General features: G+C 41.3%; 1 protein-coding gene across 4 annotated transcripts in view; it reads right to left on the reverse strand.

Moving 5' to 3' along the window:
- Nucleotides 1-433: 433 nt before the first annotated feature.
- Nucleotides 434-23,565, reverse strand: part of KIAA0930 — a 74,709-nt gene continuing 51,577 nt past the window's right edge. For 2 of the 4 annotated variants that reach the window (XM_080639209.1, XM_080639207.1), the window contains 8 exons: nucleotides 19,646-19,750; nucleotides 18,274-18,351; nucleotides 15,656-15,757; nucleotides 15,069-15,209; nucleotides 12,765-12,959; nucleotides 10,461-10,623; nucleotides 9,177-9,332; nucleotides 434-5,359 (listed from right to left, as the gene is read on the reverse strand). In XM_080639209.1, the coding sequence (XP_080495335.1) occupies nucleotides 5,319-5,359; nucleotides 9,177-9,332; nucleotides 10,461-10,623; nucleotides 12,765-12,959; nucleotides 15,069-15,209; nucleotides 15,656-15,757; nucleotides 18,274-18,351; nucleotides 19,646-19,750 (981 nt within the window). In that variant the 3' untranslated portion in view covers nucleotides 434-5,318. Of the gene's footprint in view, nucleotides 5,360-9,176; nucleotides 9,333-10,460; nucleotides 10,624-12,764; nucleotides 12,960-15,068; nucleotides 15,210-15,655; nucleotides 15,758-18,273; nucleotides 18,352-19,645; nucleotides 19,754-23,565 lie in introns of all 4 variants that reach the window. The other 2 variants (XM_080639208.1, XM_080639206.1) reach the window with 1 other exon arrangement.

A 23,565-nucleotide genomic window follows, 5' to 3' on the forward strand; every position in this document is an offset into this window, starting at 1 on the left:
AGCCACTATCATGCTGTTTAGCCCTACACCTTAATTCTGTTCATAGCTCTGGACCTACCCACTTTATGCCTGCAAATGGAAGCTACTTCTCACATGAAGATACACTTAATGGTTAGCAAAAATAAGTCAACATCTCCCCATCATCACACCCCCAGTTACAATGACGGAGAAATTCAAGAGTCTGTGTTCCATTTTTCAAGCATGCAGTTGCTATTAATAGCCACACTTCTACCAGAATTGCCCGGTATTTTTTTGGCTTCCCCCTGCAACAAAGGATAAAGAGGCTCTGCCTCCTGGGTGCCTATTTGGCAATCTCACCATAAGTGCCACAGCACATTATTCCACCCTTTATGCTCACTACCAGTAAGGAATACATTCAAACTCAAAAACCACTAGGCACAGTAGAGAGAAAACACTATTAACAGAATTCATGGTCATTTAAGAGGTCTGTTTATTGGCTGCAGGGTCCAACACTTTCTTCACTGCTGCCGTATGCAAAGTCAACTCCATTTTTGGTGCACAAAGGTTCTCCTTGCTCTTTGTTCAAAGGGCTCAGTATAGTGCCAGCATGATTTTCAGCCCATCATCTTCTAATCAACACTGATGGATCAATGAGGCAAAAAAACCCAAACCATGCAACATGTGTTAGTCTGATAAAAGTAGGCTGAGAATATTTATATATTTACACAGAGAACGTTCAACATTGTAACCTGCTTGCAGCCTTGTATTACCTTGACCAAGCATCAAAACAGCTACATTCTGGTGCAAAATACTTTTTCATTTAAGGTTTGGTGTAAAAGCTTTCACTTCACAATGCCTTTAACTGGATTCTACCACACCTATTTTTGACACAGAATTTCTACACACCAGTGTGACACACTTCTAGTCGTACCTCACAAAACAAGATACGGCATTCGCAGATATCTGACTGCTGTAACCACAAGGAATCCATTTTCCAGAGCTTTCAGCCGTGACCTTTGGAGACCATAAGTCTTTCAAACACAAAGGGTGAGTCCATAGGAGATGAACTGTTCTTCCAAGAACTATAAATTTTGCCATTTCTTGACGCTGCTACACACAACATGGATAGAATTTAAGACTACTTCATTAATTCCCTAAATAAACATTTGTTCTTAAACCCCACTGGATAACAACAGGGCTTAGGCACTTCTGAAGATTTTATCTTATATCTGTCTGTAATAAGGGGAAGCTTCAGACTACAAAAGACAGGACAAGCAATCGTCTGGGAAGGGAAAAATCAGTGACTGTCAAGAAGCAGATCAATAGTCTTGGAGTGTAGACTACGTATGTGGACTCCACATCCATACGGAACTTCAGTGACAAGGTGGGATTCTCTACATCAGGGTCTGACAGAAGAAATCTGTCTGCAGAGCCAGAGCCTTCAGTGTTTTAATTAAAACTTGGTTTAAGAATATACTTTGGGAAAACTGTTTTACTGCAATAACTCACCTGTGCAAACAATCCTGTTTTCTGGAAAGCAAACTGTGCCCAGAAATGTAAAACTGAGTAACAGTGATCCAGAGCCAAACACACTTAAGTCTTGTAAACAATGAAGACCAGGAGAATAAAAAGAGAAGGAATGTGAACCTACACGAATCAGATTAGCCAAGAGAGATTTGTGGCATTTCTAAAAATGGCTTCTTTTAGAAGGAGACTTGGAACCCACCCTGCGCTGGCTGGCTATAAGAGAACACAATCTCACACATGTCACTGTCTCTAAGGCAGAGCAATAATCTGCTAATACAAATTAATTAATTTAAGAGCTTTCTTTAGAAAACAACAGCTTTTACTTCTTAAATCAACAGCAGTGAGAAACCTGTTAAAGGGTGAGAAGATTTACATCCTTGCATTTGGCATCTATCAAGATACGTCATCTATGGAGAGTTCAAGTAGTAAACCTCTATCTCCAGAGAGAGTGAATGAGCAGAAGGAAGAAGTTAACTACTTCAATGAGGTATGGTGGGATTCTGTAAATAAATAAAGCTGCTCTGCAGAGCCTCCCAAATCTCTTAATCATGCTGCATTCTCAATCATCCACATAACTAATGAAAACCATTGTGCTCCAACAGTTAAGACATCGACAGCCACACAGCCTTTATGGCACTCCGAACACACCAGTTTATTCCTCAGCAATTGTTTAAATGGCCCAGAGGCTCAAATGGTTCACTGGTTAGGAGCTACAGAATTAAGAGCCCCTCCAAATTAAACAGGTGAGAGGCTCCTACTAACATTCCCTTTTCTTTTTTTGGTTTAGTGCAATAGCATGCTAAGGGTCCAGCTGTGCCATTTTGACCCAAGCAGAACTTTAGTTATCTTCCCCGTCAATCTGTCTATACAAGGACAATGAACTACAGTTTCCAGGGTTTGTTTAAAAGCAGAACAAAACATGGAAACTGTTTCCCCCCACTTGATAACAGAAAGTGGGAGCCAGGGACAATACATAAGAAGTCTAAGTTTAGAGAAAGAATAACTGAGAATCTGGCACATCTACTTGTTTCCAGAAAGCACTATTGACATTCAGTAGACTTTTTGAACTCTGTTTTCTATGGATGTACATCTGGGCATACCTGTACCATTTTCTATTAGAAAAGGCGAGACCTTGTACCTGCTATGTACCTACAGCATATCCACTAGCAAGATACAAGTAATAAATTGGCTCTTTTTAGGACATTTACATTGCAGTCCTTCAAAAACTAGGTATCAAAATCCACCCGCATACATATAACAAGCAGATGATACCTCCTGCATAACAGGTGTGGGATCTGAACTGTACCTTCTGTAACATTGCCCTTGTACTAATGTACTAGTTTATAATCATTCATTTGCTCTGAACTCCTATGCAGCAAGATTTGCTCGGTCTTCCAGATCACGTGAAATTAACCTATCTGAATGTTATACACAATAACAAGCATTTCAAATTACTGTCAACCGAGAAGTATTCAGGCACCTAGCACTGGGGTTCCAATCTGGATTCATTTCCTTTTCACGTGTGTTATTCCTCTAACTGTTTGACTGAAACATATCAATTGTCACTAGTAGTACAAATATTAACCCTCTCTCCCTTCCCTCCATACTGAATATTTAAAGGAAAACTGAACACTGATTGGCCTGGCCCATCAGTATGAAAGTGCAGAATAAGGAGCATCTTGAGAGGCTTCAGAGTAGGACTGGTCTTCTAGCTGAAGAGTGGCTTAACTCTCTCAGCATGGGCACAGGGAGAATATTTCTACTGACTGACATTAGGCACATTGCCTCAGGACCTCAGGTAAGCACCTAAGCTGCCTAGTGAGCTCCTTGAGAGGACACTTCAGCTGCTGACTTAGGACTCCACCTCTCTAACCTGGCTCAGGAAGAAAGCCTAGGCACTCAAGTTACATGCCTCAGGTTAGACCATGTGCACACCCTGACATACACACACAGAGAGTACCACATAGTCCCACAGAGCAAAGTTAAAAGGCTGCAATGTGAAAAGTGGCTGTGCTGGTAATGACAAAATGAACGTTTCTCTAACGCTGCTGCAACACATTTGAAGCAAACTGAAAACTGGTCAGCTGTCCCTGCCATGCACGCGTGCTGCCTAGAAATTCCATCACTCTGTGCTATGGTGACTGCTGCTGGGCCTAGCCTCAAATAGAAAAAGACCTCCTTACCATGCTGGATTCACCATGTTGGGCTGAATGATAAAGTTAATCTCTACCTTTATGCTGAAGTGGAACTATTCCCATGGAATCTGAGGAAAAAAGGCAGAAAGTCCTATTCCAGAGGTTAAGTCATCATACGCTATTGGCAGAATAACAACAAAGCACTTTGGGAGGGAGACGAAAGTACAGACTCCAAGCACGTGCCACTTCATAACTGTGGCAACAGCATTAGATTGAGGCGCTTAGAGTCTGAAAAGTGACAAAAATGGCATCTCACTTTCCCTTTGTGCATGTATGGAGTTTCCCATGCCCTAAGCAACACACTACCCCAACCCACTGCTGTGCCAGTTATGCAGTCGTAAGTAAACTAAGTATTGACTGGCTCCCATATCAAAACAGTGAACCAGACTGCAGTAGTCTCAGTATTGAATCATTTAGCTTTTCAAATGTCAAGGACAGCAGAGTTCTGCTATGTAGAGAAAGCTGCATTTTACCTGTAAACATAAGGCTTTTTTCCTGAGAGCTCCTGACACAACCTTCAGGCTTCCCACTATGCATTTTTAGTCACTTCTTAGAGCAGTATTACATTTCAATCTAGTCTTTCAAGAAAACGCGCCATGCTTTGGCATGTAACGGTACAGTGAAACACCAACCAGGAGATAAAGAATCCAGGCAAGCTGCCCAACCATTAATCAGCTCTCATGCTCTCCTTGGCTACAAATACTACCACAAGGATGACTTTATGTACTCTGAAGTCCAGTGCATGCAGGAGGATATTGGTTATTGGTAAGGTTTTTAGATTCTGGAGTCCCATTATGGCCTCCTATTTTTCCACTTGAGACTCAAACTTGTATCGATGCAGCTAACAGAGAGATAAGCAGCATTAGTACTGGATATGAACCTCAGCTTTACTATAGCAGCACATTTTAGCCTTCTTTTCACTGGCTCATTTTCTTAGCCAGTTCTTGAGGATGAAAATGTTGCTGTTCTTTGGTAGATACAAAAATCTGTCAGCAGAGTTCACCTGTCCTAACACTGACATGTGAATAAATGGGAGCATTTTCAGCCTCTTAAGCTCTGAGCCGCTGCACGTACCAAAATGGTGATGTATCTTTGTACCATCTTTTTCCTTTTCCTTTCCCAGCAGGAAATTATTCTCTCACCCCTTCAATCCCCACACGCACACACACACATTCAGACAAACATTTAAGCCAAACCGACAAGGAGAGTGTATGGGTGACAGTCTATGGAACAATGTTCATTAGCACATCATTATGAAATTCTCAGGTTGTTTCTTTCAAAGAATATAAAGTTTAACACATTCTGTACATGTTGTTGGTTTCTTAGTTATAAAGTAAACACAGTAACAAACTGTCCCTAAAGCATTGACTAGTTTTAAACACAGCCCCTTCTCGTTTTATCTTGCTCAAAGTTCTCTTCCAGTCAGAAACACTCAGGTGATGTACTGCAAGTGGGCATTCGGTGTATGACAGCAGAGGAAGGAAGAAAGAGGCACTTTTGATCGGCTGGTATTCTTGGACTTCCCTTTTTCCTGCGGAGGTTTATGTTCCTGAACACTAGATGGTAGTGTTAGCACAGAAAACCGCTGTGGTTAGGCACTTGGCAACAAGGCTCCAAGGCAGTGCCCGCTCTCTGCTATGTCATCAGAATTGGTTTCTGCCGCACTTCCAGGATATCTGGGCAAGAGGGAAAAACAAAGAGATACAGCGAACTTAGAAAAGCTCCTGAAAGTTGCCACAGCACCAGAAAGCATGAAGAACCGGAGATGCAATTGCGGACTGCAGCACAGTCCCCCTTATCCTGCTAAAGGAATTCAAAACACAATGAGTATGTGACTTTGCCTATTAAAGTCCAACTTAATTCCTCCCCAGCTGCATCCTAGTTGAAAGATGGTAGGCCACAAATATATCCCATCATGTAGAGATGACAGCTGATCTATTAATTATCATTTATAGTAGGATGAAACAACGTGCATCAGACATCGTGGTGTAATCTTCCAGAGAAACAAGTGGAAGTGCCATTAGACGGGATGCCAAGGGTTTTTCTTTTCTTGGAGAAATCCCCAAGACCCTTAGACAGACTTTTGGTCTGAAGATGTGGGGAATTATTTATTCAACTGTTTAATGCATTCTTATAGCTTGAAGCCTGTATTTCTGCACTCAAAAAAACTGCCATAAAGCCCACTCCTTTTGCTGGTTTCTCAGCTCCATGTTGTCCACATGTGACAGACTGTGAACCTGTAAAATATCTGTCATAATCACGGGCATCTTTCCAAATGTGGACAGTAAATCCAGCGTGCTGGCACAGCAGTATGTAAGTATCTGGAAACTGTGTTCCTATGTCCTTTTCAAAACTACACAGAGAACAAAGAGCATGGGAAAAGGGAGCACATGCTTAATTATGACTTAATTAAGAGGCTGTTCATACACAGCTGCACAAAAATTGATCCACAACTCCAGAGGGCTCCAGCCACACTTGTTAAGAAAGACACATAGCGGAGTCAATGCAGTAAAGGACCACAAAGAGCACTAAGGGATTGGATCATCTGACACACAAGGAGAGGCTGAGAGAAGTGTGATAATCTAGCATGGAGAGAAGGCTCAGAGCAGAGGAAGTCTTATCAATATGTATAAACTCCAGACATTTTAAAATGCGCTTTGATCACTGCCGCTGGGACTTAGTTTCTTAGTACAGGCCTCCTAAATTACCCAAGGGAGATGAGCATCTTTTCCGCTTTACCCTGCCCCACGTGTAATGCTCCCACTTGCTGGAAAGCTGCCATTAGCACAAGTACATTAATTCCAAAAAAGCACTGAAAATGGGCTCTACCCAATGTGCCAAGCTAAAGCAAACACAGGTAGTGAAAAACTGCAGATTAGAATTCTGCCTTAGAGCCCAGACATTTTGTGTCCTATTTCTGTGCATCTCAATATATACACCAACTCCTGCAACCGTATGTTAAACAAATTAAGTCTCAGAAAGGATGTTCAAGCTCAAAGCAAATATTTGAGCATGGAGGCATTTATGCCACCCACTTAAGCAAGTATTAAATGCCAGCAGGAACAATACATCTTCTGTGAACTCCAGAATGCCTGTGGTGAGAGAATGAGTGAGCTTGATAACTCCAGCTAACTAGCTGTAAGATCATCAACACAATTATCATAAGGCATAATTGCATGTTTTGCTGAACCATTGTTCAAAATCCACCCTTAATTACAGAGGAGCAATTTTTACTGGAATCTGTAATTTCTTCTAAATGGAAATCAATCTCTACTTACAGTGAAAGAGCAAATGTAGAAACATCTCCTTGCTAATTATAATTTCCACCTTTACCTTACCAGCTACGATTTCCTTCTCTGTAGAGTAAAAGCCGGTCTACTTTTGCAACAGGCTCTGAGAGCTGAGCCTGCAAATGAAGACAAGACTACTACAATCACTGTGTAATAGACAAGGTGTGTCCTCTTTTTAGACCCACACAAGAAAAAGCAGGCACTGATCAAAAGCCCACAGCTCAGAAAAAACTATTCAGCAGTCACCCCACCTGCCAGATAGGAAGAGAAGAAAGAAGATTTCAAGTTCTTAGAGGAAGTAACAATTCTAAGGATCTTCCAAGGTTAGAGACAGAACTTTACATTGAGCTGGAACCACAGCTTTATTCCAGGGGATTCAAACTTTATTCTGGTCTAGATTTTGGAGTTCAGCAATGGTTTTGCCTGAGATCAAACTTTCTTTCTGTCCGAGAAGATTACAGAATCACAGAATATCAGGAATTGGAAGGGACCTCAAAAGATCATCTAGTCCAATCCCCCTGCCGGAGCAGGAACACCTAGATGAGGTTACACAGGAAGGTGTCCAGGCGGGTTTTGAATGTCTCCAGAGAAGGAGACTCCACAACTCCCCTGGGCAGCCTGTTCCAGTGTTCTGTCACCCTCACTGAGAAGAAGTTTCTTCTCAAATTTAAGTGGAACCTCTTGTGTTCCAGTTTGAGCCCACTACTCCTTGTCTTACCATTGGTTGTCACCGAGAAAAGCCTGGCTCCATCCTCGTGACACTCCCCCTTTATATATTTATATACACTAATAAGGTCACCCCTCAGTCTCCTCTTCTCCAAACTAAAGAGACCCAGCTCCCTCAGTCTTTCCTCATAAGGGAGATGCTCCACTCCCTTAATCATCTTTGTCGCCCTGCGCTGGACTCTCTCCAGCAGGTCCCTGTCCTTCTTGAACTGAGGGGCCCAGAACTGGACACAATATTCCAGATGTGGTCTCACCAGGGCAGAGTAGAGGGGAAGGAGAACCTCTCTTGACCTACTGACCACCCCCCTTCTAATACACCCCAGGATGCCATTGGCCTTCCTGGCCACAAGGGTACAGTGCTGGCTCATGGTCATCCTCCTATCCACCAGGACCCCCAGGTCCCTTTCCCCTTCACTGCTCTCTAATAGGTTATTCCCCAACCTGTACTGGAACCTGGGGTTGTTCCTACCCAGATGTAACACTCTACACTTCCCCTTGTTATATTTCATCACATTTTTCACAGCTCAACTCTCCAGCCAGTCCAGGTCTGGGTGTTTCCAGTAGTAGGCACCAGCAATGTCTGTGTCAAAGAAATTGCTACTACGTTTAGACACAGGAGACAGCTCTTAACCACTGCTGTTTTCTTAGTTTTCAGAATTATCTCAAGAGTTCCACAGGCATCCTCACTCTGCAAGCTGGATCCTTTTAAAGGCTAACAGGCTTGCTGATTGATAAAGAGTTCAAGCAGACCAATTGTTTTCTGTAGCCCACCCGTATTTGTAGGCAGTCAAGAGTTATTTGGATGAAAATCAAAACTTCATTAACTGTCTGCAGAATGTAAAACCCAACTTACTGTACTATCCTAGCTCAGCTGAACAAATGCAGAGTTGGCTTTCATCAGTGTAGTAATTGACATAGCTGGACCAACAACATAGGGGACTCTGATGATTCATGGTATGACACACAAACATCATTATGTCTAGTTAAAGACACTGGACACCTGACAGATTTACAGACATCTTGCCTAACTCTGACCAGTCCAAGCAACTTAGATAGAAACCAAATCTAAGAGTCAAAACTGGCAAAGGACGTCACTCCAAATTCCAGAGCTGCCTTTCTGTAACCCTCCCACCCACAAGTCTTGCTACAACTACTGATGTCAGTGGATGGGCTTACAACAAGTTGCATACACTCATGAGATGGATGAACTTTCCAGTATTAAAGCAACTAGTGTTCCCCTGGGTGTTTGTCAACTTGCCTGAACCATCACAGAGCAAAATCAGCCTGCAGCCAGAGTACAGGTTGATACCCTTCTACTTGTTCATACTGATTTGCTGCTAGTCAGCAAATGAGGTTTGTGATGTTTCCTTACAAAGAATACTTTTTTCTCTGTCTTAATAGAGGAATCCCCTGATACAGAAGACTGTCTAGGAACTAAAGGACTCTCTGCTTATGTGTAAAACATGCTAAAGCTCACCTGTTAAAATCCGATGCAATGGCAAAGTGATGTAAGTTAAGTGTGCATAGAGTAGAAAGTTTTCATCTGTTCTGTTCAGCTTCAGCCACGAGCCCACCAGAGAACGTCCTGTTCCGGATAAGGACCGTGACCTCAGATTCGTTGCATTGTGCAGATCTGTAAAGGCAAAAGACAGCAAGCTCAAGGTGACTGTTGTACTTTCTGTGTTTCACTGGAACACTCCTGAAAGTCAAGTAAAAAAAAGGAAGACAAAGGAAAGCCTGCTATTCATTGTCTAGAGGTAAGTCACATGCAATACACTACTACTATTTTTTTTTATCAGTCAGGTCTTGCCTGACACAGAATTCACTATTTACAACTGAAGCTAATGAATGGTATCAGCAGCTGGCAGCATTTGTAAGCAGCCAGGAGAGGGAATGAAGCCTTTGCTACCACATTGCACAAGCAGAATCCTGACCCATACACAAAAAAATAGAATATGCCTAAAATTAAGAAGTTACTCATGTAGAAATTCACAAGTGTTAACAGAAGAAAAATTGTTTCTTATGAAGAAAATTGACATCTACCAGATAGGGGAGAGTCAGCATTAATATGCCCTCAGCCAAACTTGGTACGCTTCAGTAGTGCCATTCTTCTCATAATTAGAAGTTCACAAATAACTTTTAAACAAAAGGATACCAAGTCCACTGTCAGCTAGAGACATGTTTTATAGCTGCAGGTCTCTTCCACAGCCAGGAATGCATATGCTGCATTTTTTGAGTGTTTCTGAACTTTCCCTCCATTCCCATGAAAAAATAAGCCCTGTGCCACAGTGCTAAAAGCAGATGTTGAAGTGAACGGAGCAATTCTGGACAAGAGTGATCCAAGCTCTGGGATTCATTTGTTTAAAAGTAGGTCCTGATCCAAACAAAGAGGTCCTAGCAAAGGAAAAATATGTAACAGCAGCTACTCTAGCAAGATGCATTAACAGTGTGGGAGGAAGGAGGCTATTCCATCTCCCCACACATTACCATTATGCCAAGAGCATTGTGATCATCAAGTCAGAAGAACCTGACTCTGGTAGCTAGGATAAGTATAATTCTCTTGCTGTTTCACACTTGCACACAGCAGAAGTAAGCAAAATGGGTCCTCATGGGCTGTTCCTGTCCACAGCAGGTCTGTCCGCACTGGAGGCAGCATAGGCCAGACTAAGGCCACTGTTTATTTTTCACCTTTCATGAAATTCATCACTGGGATCTGTGCCCTCTCCAGACAAGTCTGTTTAGCAGATACTACTCCTCTCACCTCCACCGTCATCATCTCTGAAGAACTCCTCACTGTCATTTGCTGAGTGTGATTTTTTCATCTCAGCAATGCGATTTCGGGGCACTTTTCTCTTGAGGGATGGAGAGAAAAAGGATGGGCGATTGTTGCGTTCTGGGGTTGGTGGCGTGCTGAAAGAAGTGACCTGAAAGGGAAATAAAACAAATGCTAAAGGAAGTTCTGTTTGAAAAGTTCTAATGCTTCCACTAAGAAATAATCAGTCTCAAATATGTGCCACGAGGCAACGATATGTGTAAAATAAGAATCATGACTGGCATCTAGCTGTAAGGTTTATCAGCATGGCCAGAAAATGTCAACTGAGGAGTCATCTCAGCTTCGAGATGCTCATCAAGATGAAAATGTTTTGATGTATCATCAACCTCCACTGTTACAAAGTCTCTCCTGAGCTGATGACTTTTAAGAAGGATTTATAGTCATGAAAGAAGAAAATTAATAATTTAGGCACCAAGAATGTCAATTTTATTTTTGCATGTTGAAATTCAGGAAATTTAATGTATTGCACACACTAAAATTGTGCATCTTAATTTCTTTCACAAACACAAGGTAGTAGTTTCCCTGCTTAGAAGGATGTCACATGGGATCACTGTGAAAGCTCACAGTGTCTCTGTGAAGCAGGGTCATAAGGCAATTACTTAGCTCAAGATCCTGACACAAAAGTGAAGTCAATGTACGATTACATGTATATTGTATTTCAATAGAGGATGGGAAAAACAAGTTGAGATGCCCCTGAAGATTTGGTCAGTTCAAGTGATGACTAACACAAGTATATAATTGTCTATGGTAAAACACAGATTAGGGATGAAACTATAAAGACATCCTTCCTTCAGAGCAGTAGTTGCTCTTGAGTAAACCACAATTATAGTCAACCATACTTATTTCAGAAAGAACTGAAATGTAGTGCTTATATACTGGTTTTGCTAGTAATATTTTAGCTTCATCTCAAATGAAGAAAATAAATAGGGATATCTACTTTGCCAATTGAGGAAATTTTTATCTAATCTTTCTTTCTTCACAGTTAATTTCACAATCCCATAGCTATCCCTGAGGTGACACCTGATACTGCTCATCTCTGTCCATACAAATAAAGAGGGAGATGACATGTGAGTGAGGATGACAGGCAAACAGGTTGGTGTTGCACTGCAGAAAAACACTGTGTTGTCCCTCTATCATTACTGTTAAAAAAAAAAAAAGTAGAAGCATTCTACCACCCAAGTAATCTTCTCTTTAGTGCAGTTTTTTAATTCTGCAGCCATTTCATATCACACCTGGAGGGAAAACCAGAAACATATAAATCACCATTAAAACCATTAGCTAAAAGCAGCAATCATACATTATCAAAACTATTGTGACATTTTCCAGTTGACACTGGAATTTTTGGAGCCAAAAGTTCAGGAAGTCCCTCCAGGCCTGATCTCTCCTGGCTGTATCTCTACAGTAGAAAGCAAGCACATCCAGTTAACGAGCTCTGTGCTGGCAGCTCATTTTGCCTCTTAGGAAGCCAGAAACAAAAATCATACAGCTTGTATAGAGACATTCGGAAGGAGTCCTGCAGATCTTTAAATTACTCAACTTAGCTGTTTCATACACAGGAAACTATACTAGAATCCATCAGGAACCATCCATCCCAGGTCAGGACATATCCGTGTAGGTATTCTGAAGACACTGCCTAATCCGCATTAATGAAGTAAAATGCCTCTACAGAAAACAACACACAGGACTGAATAAGGGTGAAATCAGCATCTATGGACTGATTCTATTGCCATTTTACTCCAGTTGCATTAAAACTAAGCAAAAATATGGTAGTGCCTCTAAATCTGCTTTAATTTTATACAGGCTTCACGTTGGCAGCATTCATCAGTGACAAAATCTAACAGTATCATTTCCTGTGAAGGTTAGAAAGCAACCTACGTAATATACAAATTCTACATTTCTAGGTAAATCCCATCTTGTACAGAAATGGAATCTATTAATTTTCATAGAAAACAGGCAGAATCATCATTTTCCCTGGCATCAACATCGCTGTTGTTTCAACAAAACACTCCTCCAGAAGTATGAATCATCCAGTCACCTCTGTATTTAGCATGTGCTCAAGGAAAAATGAGCTAAAAATTCATCTGCATATACTGAGCGTGTTCAAAATACACACAGGGAAACCCAAGTTTAGAACCCTGATGTAAATTAATCCCAGCTTCAGTCTGTCTACTGGCTTTGGAACAAAATATGTTCATGTTTAACCTTAAGTCAGTATCTCCATCCACTACTTACTCTCTCATGCACTGGGGATTCTGGATTTGAATCTTCTTCTGTCCCATACGGTGAAGTGTCACCAGTAGAAACTCTACTCACTGCCATCTCTGCATGTCCTTTCCCTTGTGGCCCTTTCATTCGGACAAACTCCATGTTGTTGTACTTATAAAAGCCAAAAGACATTCTTTGAGCCATCTTAGCTGCAACACTCACCTACAATGCATCAAGACAGGAGAGGAAGAACACGTAACATTACCTCCATGTTTCAAAAAACAGAATGTTATCAAAGTTATCTAAGAGTAAGTAAAAAACATAGTGAAAGTCAAAAACGTAGTAGATAATGATCATTATCTGGATTCTTGAGAAGCATGTTAAGCACAATCTGAAGTGATGTCCAAAGGGGAAGCAATCTTACAGATACAAAAACAGAGGCTCAGAAAAGAATCAACTCCTTCAGCTATCCAAAAGATGGAGTTATCCAGTGGCACCCTGAGATAAAATAAAAAGGTTTTCATCCAGACCCACACAATGTGCCACACCAGATCACAAGAAGCCACATGCACAACTAAACACAGCCTGTGCAGGGACACTCATTTGAGTCCAAAATGCAATAGACATACACACACAATGCTTCAAACTAGCAAAGTGCGCTGCACAATTCTGGCACTACGTGGTGGCAAGTCAATTCAGACATTTGTGCGTCCACATTGTCAAGGCCAAAGCTTGAAGAACCAGCCTCCATGTACAACTAACCTGCCTTGCACTGCTTGCCTCAAAACCCTGACAGCTTTTGAACCCTCTTAACAGACAGAAGGGCTCAATTTCCAGTTAACACAACTGAACTGAAAACTGAACTGAGAACAGAAAAAAGGAACAAATCAATATGAAAACAGTCAAGATTTTGCCAAGTGAAACAAGTAGGACTTACCCATATGTTTAAGTGACTTATCACAACTTTCAGCAGTTTATAGCCTGAAAGGGCCAAGATGCCCATCATGTAACACAAATCATACTGCACTAAGAATTACAGAATCATTTAGGTTGGATAAGCCATCTAAGATCATGTAGTCCAACTGCTATCCCATTAATGCCAAGTCCACCACCAAAACACGTCCCTAAGGGCCACATCTACACATCTTTTAAATATCTGCAGGGATGCCAGTTCCACCACTTCCCCAGGCAGGCTGTTCCAGTGCTTGACACGCCTTGCGGTAAAGAAATTCTTTCTAAAACCCGATCTAAACCTCCCCTGATACAAAGAAAATCAAGTAACCTTCAACAGCATAGAGAGATTGCTTCTGTTCTGTCAAAAGAATGGTCAAACTTCAATTTTTACCTTTGGCCTTAATTGAGTATTTGAAGTGATAACAATGTAAAGTAGCTGTGTGGTCAAACAGGACAGTCCTAGGTTAATAGGTGACTTTGACACATCAAATCCTGTCTTTCCACTACAGGGCTTTCTTCTTACATTGTCTTTAGTGATTCTGCATTCTCATGTATTTTCATAACCCACCTACAGATTTTGTGAGGCCATAAGACAATGGTGGGACAGAGAAACAATTCCAGTTTCATGTTCCCTTAAAAAACTTCTAGAAGAGAGTGATTACTCACATTTAAAACAGAGATAAAGGAAATTATTCAGAAATTGTCCTGACAAGGGTAGAAACAAAGGGAAATGAAGTTTAGAATCACAGTAGATATTGTGGGGACTTTTTTTTGTTTGTTTCCAACCTCTCAGGACTGTCTTCATAACAGAGAAGTTTATTGGCTTTTGCACTCTCTTGACCTCAGCCGTAAGTACTGAATTTGGAGCTAGGAGTGCTGGCATGTCATATTTCTGTAGGAAAGCAAAGAAAGCTTCTTTGTGTGCCAGTGAAACTACAGTGGTCTTCTGAAAATAGCCGTCAAGTGCAAAACACGCTAAAGAAGAACACATTTTACATAAACTCTGATAACTACCTTGGTGTAAGTTCTCCATGCAAAACATACCTCTGAAGTAACCAGAAATATCTGTGACCTTTCACAAAAATGAAGGGGCACCCAGAACAATGTCATTCAGACCCATTCCTGTGTCACATTCTTTACTGCTTATTAACTTCACTACTTCATTCCTTTTGGCAAACATCAGAGTAATATATCCTGATCTGAATAGTCTCAGCTGTCCGAGCCAAAAGCCTTACTTTTCAGTTAACTTTCAAAGCCAAGAAAGACAGACTACAATGCAGATGATAAACAGGACAAAAAGCTAACATACTAAGCAGCAAAGAAAAACTGGTCAGAGCTCATCACTGCCAAGGACTCTGTCTTTCAGAAGCATCTTACCCTGTTGTCATAGACCTTCTTGAGTGCTTCATAGCGGATAGACCCCTGAAAAATCACCCCTTGGAAGGTGTTGCTTTTGTCACTGGCCACCAGCTCCACACAGACCATTTCTCCTTCTCCCACAGTCATGTCACTGAAAACCTGCCAAAGGTGCAAGATGAAACACTTTAAGGCAAACCGCAGCTGTTAAAGTTCAAATATATTCAGATTCCCAGTATTCCCCTTAGGCCCAAAACAGTTTCAACATAAATGGCAGAAGGCAAGGGAGCTGTATGCTCCACCCCAGCCTTTCAAAAAAAAAAAACAAACAACAGACTTCAGGCAGTCCACATTGCAAAACTTGTGTTGAGATAAGCAGCTCTCAAATTAGCCTGTCTTGCTTCAGTTCATCATAAAGACAGATGCCAAAATCCAGCTTTAAGCTCAGATGTCAAACATCAAAGAAACAGGAAGGTCAAATAAAATAAAAACTACTAGAAGATAAGCTCAATTAGCCAAAAGCATTTGTACAAAAGGTACAAGAAAACAGCTGATTGGGGCAGAAGACTGGATAGGACAAAACTCCGCTGCTGCAACAAGGAACTTACCTCTTCAAAGCTGTCAATCATGAAGAATATGTTGGGGTAGCTGATTTTTGACTCCTCTCCTTTACTGTCCATTGGGTGTTTGCTAGGAGATGCAAACACTTGCTGAGAAAGACATGGGGGAAAAAAACCACCAAAACATCTCAATTAAATGTACTCAGGAATGAACGCACTGGACAGAAGGCAAGTAATACCAAAACACCACAGTCCCACACTGCTCAGTCAGCCAAGGTTTTCACTTACACTAGAGATGCTGGACATGCTGCAGACAAAGCTGAGCTGGTTTCTGACTACAGCCTGTTTTGCAATAGTGATAAAACTTGTGAAATCCTTGAATTTTCACATGCAAGTTATCAAATACCAGCTGCTCCACAGTAAATGTCCTTGTGGGTACCTGACCTCTCACCATCCCATGGTACAGCTAAGGTATCTGCCTTTTCACTAACAGAGAAAACCACCTTGAGCTGTCTTTAAGTTACTGCAAAGTGCTGCAAAATAAAAGCACGCACAGCAAGAAAGTTACTGTGGAGTAGCTGACCTAGCACTATTTGCTTGTACAGTTAATTTCATTGTTACTGTTTGCTTAGTACCACAATGAGATCAACATCACTCAGTAATGAGAAGCATGGCCCTCAGCAAGACAAGCATTTGATTTCTCATCCTCAACTTCTGCTTCTGTTTCTTTCTCTCTTCACTGTGCTTCTTCTTGCATGTTCCTCCCTTTGAAGCAGCTCCTGAACTCCTTTGGTCACTTCACTTCTCAAAACAACCTGTGTTTAAATAGCTAAAGGCTTCAGATTTTATCATTCCAACAAGATTAACAAGCAGGTAAAGAGGAAGAAGAATTCATACCAGGTAGCTTTCTTTGCTTCCACCTCTGTTGGCAAACAAAATTTTGAATTAAAGAATCTGTCAAATCTCAGTACACTGTGAATGTGCCCAGACTGTCAGGCTTGTCATCCTCTCACTACAAACCACTCCACGCAAACTCATGAGAAATTGCTTTTCCTTATTTGTACTTACAAAGCCTACATGCACATTTAAATATAGGTTATTAAAAAGAAAGGTTGCTTCATGACAAGAAACAACATTAGACAGCAACAAGTTTCTGGTTGCATAGCTTAGGTACTCCACTGGTATGAACAAAATACATTTGTCGTAGGTCTGGAGTAGCATAGCAAGTCCTATCCCTGAATACGACTTGCTGTCCTAGGGCTTCTACCTGTTCACCACCTGGCTACACACTGACAGGATAATAAATTCTTTCTAAAGCAAGAACCATCAGGTCCAAAAGAGTTGGGTTTTGTTCATTTAAAACTGAGCCTCAATGGTGCATGTTACAATGAGATGCTCTACTGCAAATATGCTTTCCACAGTATATGGAATTGCCTTTTCTCTCCATAGATCAGCTTCATGATCCTGAAATTTTACTAATATTTACTGGTAAGTTCCAATGTGTGCTGAGTTTCTCCCAGAAAAGGGGAGACAAACATTCAGAAGCAGTCCCACAGTCCCACATTCCTCTAGGAATGAGTAACAGAAAACCTCCTCCTTACTCTGAACAATGCTCATAGGCACTGAGGGCAGGTACCTCATCTTCCTAGTTTTCAAATCTTCACTTTAAAGATTCTTCTCAAAAAAATTTTGCAGAAATTAATTGGGGGTGTTTCCACTAGCAAACAGTGGAAAACGCAATGAGAAATAAAAGGCCTACATGAGTGCTGAAATGTGATGTCTCAACAGCACCAGGAGAATTACGCACCTAACTAATGCAAATTGCACATACAATAATCAGTGTTGCTAGTTTTGTTTGTAGGCAAAGCAATGCTTGTTTCAAAATGGTAAAACAAAATTAAGGGATTAAAGAGCATTGGTTTATTTTAGGTAAAGCCATGCAAGCAGCTGAATGAGCTAAAGAAATGGAAATGTCTGGGAGAAACAGCCTTCTAAAGACAGCAGGAGCCTTCAAAAGAAGGATTTCTGCCAACTAAGAGAAGTTACTGCAAGATCTGCTGGAAACTGATTAAAGAAGTCCAGAGCTTCATGTTCCTATCCCCTCTGTGCTTATAATTCAGTCTTCTCTACTGTATTAAACCCCGGATTAACTGTATGCTGCACAGAAGCAAATGATATACGCCTTTGGCATGGAAAAGGAAGGAATGAGCAGCTTTAGAGAGAAAACAAGAATCTCAAAGTAATAAAAAGATAAATTGATAATCAGTAAATTTTCTACCATTCAAAACCCTATAGTACAGATACACCCTGAAGGATTCTCATAACTTTGGTCTCATAAAATTTCAGGTTTACCCTCTGACTGGTCAATAGTTGGGCATAATCCTCCCTCAGCACACACACTCTTCATCCTCCACCCAAAATCCTGTAGGCAGAGATTATAAATCTTGAAAGCATGCAGAGGTCTTTATAACGTTTCGAGCAGGGCTATAGAGGACATTTAGATGCCTGGCAGGAAAGATCACTAAACAAAGACTTGAGATGCTTCACAAGAATGCAGCTGTCAGATCCTAGCCTGAGAACCACAGCTCTGGTTTTGATACAATTTTTAGGATTAGGTAATACTGCATGCCAACCTCTTATCCACACTAATAATACAGTAATCTCACCTGAGATTTCTTCTTGTGAATATGAATATCTCCTCCATCGGAACGCGTGCACACAGCACATGTCACTACATAATCCAACTATAACAGAGCACCAGATAGAGAAATAAAGGTTTAGTTAGAAAAACAAAGCATTCATGTCTGTGAAGCAGAAGACATTCCCTCATCATTTTTTTTAGCTGTTTGGCTAAAAACCAAGATGTTTTGATATTTCCATTTTCTTTATTCTCTTCACTACACTGAAACTCCTACAATTTTCAAGCCTGTTTGTTTGTTTATTAACTCAGTGATACTGAAATTTTTTGCACAGATGCTGCTGAAGTGCACAACCTGTGGCTAAAGAAACTTCTGTGAATACTGTTTAACACTGGCTTACTGGTCAGTTGGAGGAATGAGCATGACACACACACACATATATGAGCACACTTTAAAGTAGAAATGGAAAAGATAACCTCCCTTCAAAAAGGGAAAAACATAAACACTAATGAACACAAGCAACACATTAGAGAGGTCAGAAACCATTAATGTAGCCTGCCAAGCCACCTGAAAACACATGTAAGGAGCAGGTGCAACAGCTCTGGACAGCAATGCCCAGCTGTAGCAGTATCTCTGAATTCTGACTGTAGCAAACGGATTCTGGTTTTATTGAGCAAATAATGGTGGAAGCTGCTCTGTGCAGAGAAGTTCTGCAATGAGACTTTTGGGAGGAAGGAGAGAGAATGAAGACAATTTATTTTCTAGGATGTGTGCAATGAGCCAGCAATCAACAGAACTTTTAAAGGATCTCATATGACTTTAGGAACATTCAGTTTCCCTAAGCACCAATGTAACATATGTAATAACTAAACAACTTATGAGTTAATTAAGGAAATAATTTGTGCTAGCTTTGTATTTCCAACAACAGCAACAAAAGTTTTATTAAAGTTCTAATAAAGAGCAGCAAAATCCCAGTGTAATCCATAGGACCTTTACTGCACTTCTGCCTAGCAGCTCCCCCTCTTAAGCTGCACCACTACTGTGAACTCTAACAGAAACGTTGCTTGTCTAACAGTCTTGTTCACTCTCAAAAGCCATCAAACTTGACAAAGCCTTCCATTTTGCAAAACTTCGCTACAAAGCATAAAATTCAGCCCAACTTTATTGGATATATTTACACGTTTTTGAGGAAAGCTATTAAGCCTCTACTGAAAAATAGCAAACATCTCAAGTCCTGTTCATTTAGACTCTGAAAGGCAAATTAAAACCATGTTTTCCTTACATGCTCCAGAAGTACTCAAATCCCCCAAGCTAGGGAGGAAAGGGGACAGATCAAAGCTTACCCTGAAACCTCACCAGCATAAATAGCCCATGAAAATTAGATAAGCACCACTGTTACCTTCTGCAGGATGAGGTTCAAGTAGACACTCTCTTCCCAGTCAATGTCGGGGTCACCCAGGCCAGGAAGCTTCTTAGAATCTCTCCGGTAAACTTCAACTTCAACCTGCTAAGAAAATATCACAAATCCTTGAAAGATATTACTTAAAGATACCTATATGCAAACATAAATTGACACCAGAATCTGCATGTTGTGGAGCTTCCTGCTATGTTTTTCTGTCAGAATTGGATTTTGCTGACCATACAAGGTCAGCCCTCATGGAAGACTCTGTGTGGAAGCAAAGCTGGGGATGTGAAGGGGATGTGAAGAACAGGTGAGAAAGGCAGGTCTGTGCAGGGGAATCTCAGTTATGGACAGCAGCTTCATTTATTCCTCATTGCAGGTATGGTTTAGCAAATATTAATAAAATCAGGGATACACACACATACGTATTTTTCTTACCACAGTCCCTTGGAAACGAACATGTCACTAGACTAATGTTCAACATCATCTAGCAGGTAGCTGTTGCATGTTCCCCATTGGGATGGGAATCTCTGGGAAGACAAAGTCCACTAATTAATTCCTTGCAGAGGACATTTTGGTAACCCTTCTGTATTGGGTTTATGTGGCAAGGTTTTGGTAGCAAGGGGCTCCAGGGCTGGCTTATGTGAGAAGCTGCTAGAAGCTTCCCCTATGTCTCATAGAGCCAACGCCAGCAGCTCCAAGATGGAGCCACTGCTGGCCAAGGCTGAGCCCATCAGCAATGATAGTAGCGCCTCTGGGATAATGTGTTTAAGAAGGGAGAAAACTGCACCACTGCAGCCAGAGATAGGGGTGAGAATGTGAGAGGAACAACACTGCAGACACCAAGGCCAGTGAAGAAGAAGGAAGAAGTGCTCCAGGCATCAGAACAGATGCCCCTGCAGCTTGTGGTGCAGACCATGGTGAGGTAGCACACTTAACAGATATCAAAGCTGTAAACTATCTTGACACAATACCTCAAAAAGCATTTTTTCTCTGTATTTGTGAATACTGTGACAAGTTGACAAAGCTATAAACAGGCAATTCATGAAACTTTTTTTGGCTTTGGTCAGGGCAGAGGATGAAGGGTAGTGCTCATCTGTTAGAAAACAGATTGTCACAGAAGTCAGAATATGTGAAAGAAACCAACTAGAGTAAGATTCAGCCCTATAGTAAGTGTGCATTTATTTCAACTCCTCTGGGAAGACCGAAATATAGGGAAGAACAGTTAAAGAGTATTTCAAGACTGACACTATCATCAGATACCATGATAGCCAAACACACTTTTCTATAATGCATTTTTTTAATTCACAAACATCTGTTTAAAATGCCTATAGACTCATACATCATTATTCCTTTATTTATTTTTAAAGCTCTGTCGTGGTTTAAGCCCAAGCTGTAAATCAGAACCACGCAGTCTACTGCCCCCCCCCCCCCCCCTTCTTCCCTCCGCTTCTGGAGGGACGGGGAGGAGAATCAAAAGAATGCAGCTCCCACGGGTTGAGATAAAGACAGTCCAGTAACTAAGGTATAACACAAATCACTACTGCTGCCACCAATAATAACAACGACAAGAGAAATAACAAGGGAAGAGAATACGATACCGCCTGCTGGAAAAGACAGCCCGCCCGAAAAGGGGACATGCCCTTCCGGGTAGCTCCCAGTTACATCCCCGGGCATGACGTGCTGTGGTATGGAATACCTCCTTGGCCAGTCTGGGTCAGGTGTCCTGTCCCTGCTTCCTCCCGGCCCCTCCTCCTCCCTGGCAGAGCATGAGACTCACAAAGTCCTTGGTCAGTCTAAACATCGGTGTTATCAGCTTTTTGTTCCCAGGCCAAAAGTCAAAAACACAGCGCTGCAACAGCTACTAAGAAGGAATAAAAAACTGACTGCTACTGCTGAACCCAGGACAAGCTCCTAACCATGAATTTTTTATTGGCAACAAAATCTCACAAACTAATGAGAGTTACCACAAAAAGCTAATACATCTTTCCCAGCTGAGGGAAAGAATCCAATCTAAATTCATCACCAAATAAACAAAGGTGATATTTGCACTTTCATGCCTAAAAGCACAGAAACATCACATTTGCAAGATTCCAGAAATACCCTGTGAAACAAAAGCCTTCCCTGTCTCTGAAGACATAGCAGGAGGATCAGGTAAAGGCAAGGACTGAGTAATTGCAGGGTACAACTCCAGCTCTAAGGTCAGGGTAAGCAAGATCAAGTGCTCAGCAGACACCACCTCCCTCTCTTCTGCCTCCATATCATAGAATCATAGAATAGTTAGGGTTGGAAAGGACCTTAAGATCATCTAGTTCCCATGGAACCTTTATTTTAATGCAGGCAGTTTAATCGCCTCTTAACAATAAAGTTAAAATTTTTTCAGGAATCAGCCACTAATTTTTTTCTGCTGGTGAAATTAATTGACACACTGAACTACTTCTCCCCAGCAATTACAAAGCCATTGCACAACTTTTCCACAGAATGCTCCACAACCCTTTGACAAGTAACAACAGAGAAAGGGCCCTTCTTCAATGAATTTTTCCCTATGCACTAATTTACAGTAGGATTCCTGGGTGGTACAACCTGTGAGTTAGGGCATTGTGGACTGTGAATCACCACCACGGCTATTCTCCAAACCAAGTGCTTAAGCCACACTCTATTACAAAGGAAAATAATTTAGTCAATTTAAGGAATTCAATTTTTTTGCTGGGCAATTAAACAGCACAAGGTATAGACCTCTATTCAACAGGTCAAATGAGGCATGACAGGAGTGACCTCTTCCCAGAGAGAAAGGAGCCGTAAGAAGCCAGATGCAACAGAGGCAGCACTCATCAGACCTCAGAAAGACAGAAGATGGACTTCCAAATGCTCTCTATGGCGCTGGCACCTGCTGGACGTGTTTTGCAGCTCCTGCTCGTGCCCAGGAAAGCATCCTTGGTAGGCACCAGAAGAATGAACCAGCTTTACCCAGAATTACAGTAGTAGCACCAAGAAGCCAGCGCTTGCTACAGCAGCCAGTAGTTTTGAATGCCTTACTTTCAACACCATCAAAGGATCTGCTCTATAAAACACAATCAGCCCTCACCAGGATGCTGTAATAAGCAACACCACTGCTCCCTATCTGACTAGTAATACGCTTCAAAGTGCAGGCACCCAAATTACAAATCACTTTTGAAAAAAATCTCACCCCTTATCTGATAAACACCTTTATCTGCAACATCTGTCACTCATTTCTAAACAATTCTTCCAAATATAGAAAAGGTATCCATAAGGCATCTTGACACTTTCCAGGGGCTCAACTTCCCATGCAAGTGCTCTAGGTCACAAATTAATCTCGGCTACCCTCTGCTGCCATGGTACTGGACATGTGAAGGTGGCTATGCAATATAATGTGAAATAAATCAATTGGATTGGTTCAACCCTTAGCAAATGATCCTGCTGTCACTGGCACACTGTGGAGTCTCAGGCAGGGCCAAGGACATAGGACAGACTGGGGCTGACTCAATTCAGACCCTGCAGCATCAGTCAGTAAAGGAGGCATCCAAATCAATCATTAAAAATAAATATAAAATCTAAAAACATCTCATGCAAACAACTTTAACCACAAATTTTCACCATTCTATACACCTTAACCACTAGTGTTTAAATCAGCAATCTAAATTTCTTGGCAGGCTGACCTAATTCATCTATGTCCCAAGGAAGCTTGCTCAGCATCACTGCACTTATCTTCCTGGTACTACATACGAATGGCATATATGCCATGAATAGAAAAAAACAAAACCTGAAACCTCAGAAACTCCCATTACTCAGGCTCACTATGTGCAAAAGATGTAAGACCACATAAATACTGTAGAAAGAGTTGACTTAGCTGTCATCAAGGGATTTTCTTCATTTAAATCCCAATCCAAAAAACAAGG

The sequence above is a fragment of the Psittacula echo genome (assembly GCF_963264785.1).
Source record: "Psittacula echo genome assembly, chromosome: 1".
In the NCBI taxonomy this organism is placed as follows: Eukaryota; Metazoa; Chordata; class Aves; order Psittaciformes; family Psittacidae; genus Psittacula; species Psittacula echo.